General features: G+C 56.5%; 1 protein-coding gene across 1 annotated transcript; it reads right to left on the bottom strand.

Moving 5' to 3' along the window:
- Nucleotides 1-501: 501 nt before the first annotated feature.
- NPM3 (nucleophosmin/nucleoplasmin 3) lies at nt 502-5,070 on the bottom strand. The gene is made up of 6 exons (XM_049809949.1): nt 4,899-5,070; nt 2,960-3,045; nt 2,129-2,248; nt 1,787-1,880; nt 1,236-1,361; nt 502-1,115 (listed from the first exon to the last, which is right to left on the bottom strand). Exons 1-5 carry the CDS (start codon nt 5,068-5,070, stop codon nt 1,267-1,269), a joined length of 567 nt encoding a protein of 188 aa, XP_049665906.1. The 3' UTR covers nt 502-1,115; nt 1,236-1,266.
- Nucleotides 5,071-7,077: the final 2,007 nt, after the last annotated feature.

Here is a 7,077-nt window from a genome sequence, read left to right as displayed (position 1 = left end):
GTGCCACCTGACTGAAGCGCAGAAAGGATCAAACCCTCTCCAAGTACCCAGACACAGGGGAATACAACTCCTCAACAAAGGTCAGAGCTCAAACCTGCCCCACGGCCTGCAGGTGCTGGTGTTTCACCCCTCCACAGGGCACTGCTGGGCTGAGAGCAGGACACAAGCGAGGCCCTTGCTGTGACAGTGCCCAGCACCAGGGTCAATGTGGCCCAAACCAGGGGGGTGTTGCTAATGGCTGGGTTACCTTTGGGAGCACATGTGAAGCTGGCTCCCTGGCCCATACAGCTGCCTGCAACTCTGCCTCTTCCCTCAGTAGCCTGGATGCAGCGCTGAGCTGCAGGGCACAAGCACGCAGAGCCCACAGGGGTGACAGAGGGGGCCCTGAGTCCCTCCTGGGAGCTCCACAGCATCACCAAGGGAAGCAAGTGTCAGGGACTGGACATGGAGGAGCATCTTCCACTGAAACGCACATGGGAGGAACCTGGTAGCCAGCAGAGATCCCTCTCCAGCCCTGATGCCTGAGAGACCTTTATTCAGAGTGTAAAAACAGTTCTTTACAAAGCAGGGTGACCCAGAACCTCCCCCCGCCCCATCAGACAAGCTGTGAGCTCCCACCCTACCATAACTGCAGCTGAGGACACAGCCTGGGCCCCAGTTTCACACTTCCAAGTGCATAAAAACCAACAAATTGTGAGTAAAGAAAAGCAAACACACTAGAATCAGTGAAACCGCCTGTCCCACCACTGGCTTTACGTCCATCTGCTGGGGAAGGGGCCAGGACTGGGTATTTCAGAGCCAGGAAGAGGGGGTGCACAGAGCAGAGGTCCAGGACAGCAAAAAGGCACAGGGCAAGGATCACCTCCTCCATCCCCGACTCCCAGCACAGGGATGGGGGGAGAGGAGATATACCAGCAGCATCCATCCAGTTTTGGGATCAGCCTCCCAGGGCTGTGGGAAAGGAGACACCCCAGTGATGGGAGCAGCCCCTGCTCCCCAAAAAGTTAAAACAGAAAAAAAAAAGGGGGCAAAAAAACCAAAGCAGCAAATGTTGAGGTCCTGGCAAGAGGTGTCCGAGGTAAAAGCCATCCAGGGAGAGAAGTCCCAGCGAGTACCTGGAGGAAGAACCAAACTGAGACCAGCAGTCTCCTGCAGCAGGGCAGCTTCCACCCACACTTGCCACACCAGCGTCACAGCCACCCAGACCCTTCCACCAAGGCTTCCTGGCCCCTCACCTTGCCTAGAGATAAGTTACTGCTTCCTCTTCTATTTCTTGGCTGGCATGATAGGAGCAAGTTCCTCCTCCTCCTCCTCCTCAGACAAGTCATCGTCCTCCTCAAAGGAAGCATCTTCCCTGTGCACTAGGACATACAAATAACTCTGTTACTTACCAACATATGTCTTCAGCAAATACCACTGACCCTCTAGACACCCCAAGAGCAGAGCAGCCCAAGGAGCACTGGAGCAGTTTTAACAGCAGCTTGTGGGCAATAAGCTGTATCCCAGCTGGAGGGAGGTCTCAGAGGGCAATGGTGAGAGCCAGCCACTGGAAAAGGGGACAGTATGGGTCATCCAGACCCCTTTTCCCATGCAAGGCTTTATGGCAGGGGAGGAATTCCTGCACAGAGATGCCCCCTGGGGAACCAGCACAAAGGAGGCACTGAGCACACGTGCTGGGCAGCACCAAGTGCATCGCCCAGGGGCTCCCCAGCTGGTGTTCACACTGGAGAGAGCCCCTCAATACCCCTCGCTCCTCCCAAGCCTTTCCCCATGCATGAGTGCTAACCTATCCGGTGCCAGCCGGTGAGGTGTACTGGGCCAGAGCCCGCTGCCAGGCGGAAGGTCACTGGAGGCTGGAGCTTGAAGTTGTCCAGACTCAGCTGCAAAGAGACAGAGATGGAGCTGAGTTAGGGGCAGAGGCAAAAAGCAGAATGTCCTGCAGTCCCCAGCACGGCACCTGGCCCAGTTAACCGTGTCCTTCTGGGGGCACCTGCAGCCAAGCCAAGGCTACCCAGGGCACTTCCCCGTGAGCTCATGGTCAGGATCCTAGGGGAAAGGTCCACAAACATCCAGAGATGTCCAGTTCCCTGCAGCCAACCCCACCTGAGTCTTCAAAACAACCTCTTACCAAGGGCTGGCATGACAACTTCAGGTTTGCCACAGGCACGGCGATCTCCTGGTTCTCGTGGTTTCGTCCAACAACCTCCACCACATTGCACTCATCCTTGGCACCATCCGTGAGGCAGACCTGGGTGGGAGCAGAGATCGTGAACTCCTGGTCTCCCATGGGACACAGCAGGGAGAGCTACGGCTCTCCCTGGGACAAGTGACCCACAGCAATACTACCAGTCCAGCTGCCATGCAAAGTTTGAGGATGCTGCCCCCAAAACAGGGAGAGCACAGAGCATCCCCTGCAGCAATTGCCCCCTTAGTGCCTGCAGAGATGCTCTGTGTCTTTCCTAGCTGGGACAGCTGTTCCTGCAACTGCCTCAAGAGATGGCACCTGGGCTGCATTTTCTGCTGATCCGATCCATGCTGGCAGGTCCTGTGCTCCCGGGACAGAAAGTGACCCCCAGGGAGAGCCAGGAATGAAGCCCTGCACCTACCTGGGCTTGGAAAGCAACAAGCCAGAGACCCAGCTGGTGTGAAGGGCATGTTCTAGTGGGAGGTTCCAGCAAGGTGAAATACAAGGGAAAAATACCTTCCTTTACCCCATGTCTGGAGTAGTCCTCTGCTGAGCAGCCTCCGGCCACCACTGGCTTTGCTCAAGCATCTCTGTGCAATGGATAAATGTGACAGCCCCATGCCCTGCCCTGAGAGCAGCCAGTGGCGAGACCTCAGCCAAGGGAGTCCCCTTGTCCAGCCCAACCCGGGAAAGGGGAATGAGCCTGTGAAGCGGGGGTGAGGCTGTGGGCCACTATGGAAGAGGACAAGCACAGTTAATTCTCATTTCTCTTACCACAGACAGGGCCAAAATGTGGTCAGAGTCATCTTCCTCGTCCACCTGAAACGTGTAGGATTTGGTATTGGCAGTGAGCTCGCAGCCTGGAAAGAGGAGATGAGAAAAGCTGCAGTGGCCATTATGCAGCCGCAGGCACCATGGGCAAAGGGTTCCCAGGGCAAGCCCCAGCCGGGCACGCACACGGCATCCCTAAACCACTTTATTTTCTCATGCTCAGGAACAGCCTCAGGCCAGAGCACCCTGGGCTCCAGGAAGGATAAAGTGTCCCCTAGAACTGTGCACCCAGCTCAGCACCATACAGGGACAAAACCTGGCATCCCCAAAGCAGGCTGCTGGGAAGCAGTGCCCAGGGGCACCCAAGGCCCCCAAGCGCAGCCAGGGCAAGGCTCAGCCCCTCCAGAGAGCAGCAGAGCCAAGGTGCACTGCTGTGGACAACAGGAGAGGGAGCAGGCAGAAAGGCAGCTCTGCTCTCCTCAGCATCAGTGGAACATTTGCTCTGGTGAGAGCGTGGAGGCAAAGACACGGAGCATGAGACCTGAGTGATGAGGGACAACGTGAGGGGACGATACTGGGCCAGGCTGCAGGGGGCTGGAGTCCCTCAAGACAAGTCTCGACACATGTTTTATTACATACTTCTCCAAAGAGCTGCAAAAACGAGGGAGATGCAAAATTACGTCCTCAGCTCTTCGGATTAGGATTCAACCAGCCGTGGGGAGGAAGGAAAGGCAGAGCGCCCTGGGTGTGTTTGCTTATTGCAGGATGATTCACCAATGTGAAGCAGATCGGAAAAACACAGACCTGAGCCCTGCATACCAGACCCGGCATTTGCAACGGAGAGAGAGGACTCAGCCTCAGCAGACGCTGCCCAGGGCAGGACCTCTCCCTAACCGTGCTTCTGTATTCAGCTCACCGGGGCAAGGACCGAAATCCAGGTGCATAAAAGGCCTGGGGGGGCTGCTGCTCCACTCCCCTTTTCGACAGAAGCGTTTGCCGAGCCGCCGTGTTTGCGGCGCTGTGGGCCGGGAGCAGCCGCGGACACGCGTGCGCACGCCTGCTTGCACACACGTTTATGAGCAGCGCAGGGCCACGTGTTGTGGGGGTTTAACAGCCCCGGCAGAAACCCCTCCCAGGGAGGAGGGACGCGGCTCTGCGTCCCGCGAAGGGCACCCACGAAACGCTGACGTGGGAGCGCGGGGGATTAACCGGAGGAACGGGAGAGGCCGGCGAGAGCCGGGGCTGCTGCCTGCGCTGGCGTGGAGCTGTCACCTCTCCCCCTCCTCGCCCCCATTAGTCCCAGCCCCTCCCGGTCTCCTGCACCCACAAGAACCCCAAGACCCCACGCGGCTCCCCCCAAACCACCCCAGGACCCCCACCACGTGTCCTTCCCCACAAACTCCAGGGCCTCGCTGGTCCCCTTCTCCCCCTGCCCCAGCCACTCACAGGTCTCTCCCCAGTGTCGTCCACCCCCCCCTCCCCTCCGCACGTCTAGTACCCCCCAGGGCTCAGTAATGCCCTCCACGTGTCTCTCCAGACCCACGTGTCTCCCCTCCCCCCCCCGTGTGTGTCTGCTGCCACCAGGTCTCTTTACCCCCCCCCCCCACGTGTTTTCCCTCCTCTTCTATTCCCAACCCATGTGTCTTTCCTGCCTCCACGCCGTCCTCGTTATTGCCAAAGCCTCTCTCTTCCCCCATCTCTCCTGCCCCCACGTGTCTCTCCTAGCCCCCCCACCTCCCTATTACCCATATGTCTCCTTACACCCATCCCTCTCTTACGCCCCCCCCCCCCCCCGTGTCCCTCCTGGCCCCGGTCTATTACCCCCCGGGCCATGTCTCACCACCCCAACCCATCTATTACCCCCCACGTGTCTCTCTTCCATCCCCCCCAAATCTCTCTACCACCCCCTCCGCGCTCGCCCACGGCCCCCGGTGCCGCTCACCGAAGAGGACGCTGCCGGGGCAGCCGGGCCCGTGCGGCTCCATGAGGCGGCAGCGCGGCGCTGGGAGCGGGGCGGGGCGGGCCGGGCCGAGCCGAGCCGCCCCGCCCCGCTCCGCCCCCGGCTCCTGGCTGGGGGTGACCAAACCAAAGGGCCCCGCAGCATCATCCCGCATCCTGCGGGGGGGGGGGGCAAGAGGGGGGGTGTCCTTTCGGCAAGGGCTCGCTCGATGGAGCAGCTGTGCGAGGAGGGGGAGTACCTGGTGAAATGCCGTATTTATAGTATTTTATTTCCTTGCAATAAAAAGGGAAGGGTTATTACCCCAACGGGATGCTAATGACTTTTCCTGGTAACTGAAGGAAGCAGAAGATTCTTCTAGGGGGGGTAGGCAGGAGGGTGAACAGTGGAAGGGGAGACGATTTTCATTGTGAGGATGGGGAACAGCCCAAAAACCACACAGGAGATGAAAGACACCACCACACCCTTTAACTGTAGGGTCTCTTGCCCATCCTTGGGCCTTCAGCCAAAGCCAGTTCAGCAGGACAACGCATTTACTGACCACACTGCCAGCTGTGGAAATGACACACCGACCAGAAAATGGCACTTACTGGTGGTTATCCACCTCTGGCCCTTCTCATAGGCACCATCCTGGCTCCACAGCACCAACAGAGCTAGGAGAGGCAGAAGACCAAGGGCATGAAGAGGGGTATCAGAGCGGACCGAGGTGGCAGCACAAACAGGAGGGACCTGCTCACCTCTATCCCTTTAAGTGTGGGCGAAGGCAGCGTGATCTGACACTGGGGACTGCGGCACAGGAGCCTTTGAGCACAGAAGGCAAGATCCCACTTCAAAAATCTATTGCGGGGAGCAGAGGGCCTGACTGGCCTTTCAAAGCAGAAAGGGAAGCAGCCTGGTCCATGCTGCAGGGTTGGAGAGGGGAGCAGCTGAATTAAACCCCACTAACGATGAGCTCACACTGCGTTCTCAGTTGGAAGCTGGCTTTGCTCCCACCACAGCAGAGACCTCCACCAGCCGGCCATGTGCTCTGCTTCAGCTGGAGTCGGTTCAAGAAAAACACATCTGAAGAGGTTTGAAAAGCCAAACCTGGCCCCAGAAAAAGGCAAGTGCTCAGCTCAGCGATGGTTATACAAGCACGCGCGCTTGCTTCTGCAGTAGCTGCTCTCTGCAGCCATCTGGCTGGCGGCGACATGTTACCTACGTGACCCGGAGAGCCCATTCCTGCTTCACAATCCCTTAAAGGAAAAGTTCCTGGCGCAACATCAGAGCCCCAACCTGCGTCCCAGGCCGAGATGGGTTTGGCATAGGCAAGTTATACTTGCCATTTCTGTTGCAACTTTGTGAAATAGGCTTCAAGAAAACAAAGACAACTATAGGCAACAAATTACGACTTTGTGAAGAAAAACTACCTTTTTAATATAGCACAGTTACTGGGTTAGGAGAAAAGTTTTTAACTGCTAATTTCTCTGCTTAGTTTGCATGTTATTGTGTTCTCCACAATACATACCTTTTGCACCGCACTTCTACACCAGGTAGATGAACTCTTGCAAACTGACCTTAGCAAAAAGCTGCTTTTCATACCCCTGACCCATTCCTTTTGCTTGGCTGTCATTCTCAGCAGGAAGGTACTTGCTTTAGCTATCTTGGGTGTTTAGCTTGGTAAGTTAAATTTTGTGGACATACAACTAAGGCCAGACTGGAGCTACAATGTCTGCCCCTTACACACAACGTGACCCTCAAGTCACTTCATCTCTCACCTTGTTTCTGCTGGCAGGCTCTTCTGGGATTCAGCAACCTCTACACTCAGCAGCCGGCAAGAAAAAAAAAAAAGGGAGTAAAAAAGAACAAATGAGCACTGCTGCAACACAGCTCACAAGGGCTTTGAAGGACACTGGAGATGACCTTTGAAAGAACGTTTTTTCACAAAACAGTTGAAATGCAACTGGTGCTACTCACAGAAGGGCCAAAAAGAAATGTCATTGCCACCTCAAAAATTTTGGGGGCGAGTACTTCTGAACGGTCACTGAATGCCTGCCTCTGAAAAGCATCAGCACAGGTAAGTGTCCACCACCAAAACCAGAGACAAGCTTCTATGCCAGGTGATCTTGAGGGCATCCAACACATACAGCATGATATAACATACACTGCTGAACCACTTCTGGTT

Source organism: Accipiter gentilis, chromosome 9 (assembly GCF_929443795.1).
Source record: "Accipiter gentilis chromosome 9, bAccGen1.1, whole genome shotgun sequence".
Taxonomy (NCBI): domain Eukaryota; kingdom Metazoa; phylum Chordata; class Aves; order Accipitriformes; family Accipitridae; genus Astur; species Astur gentilis.
Note: the sequence above shows the minus strand (reverse complement) of the source record. Positions and strands in the feature narration are given on the sequence as shown.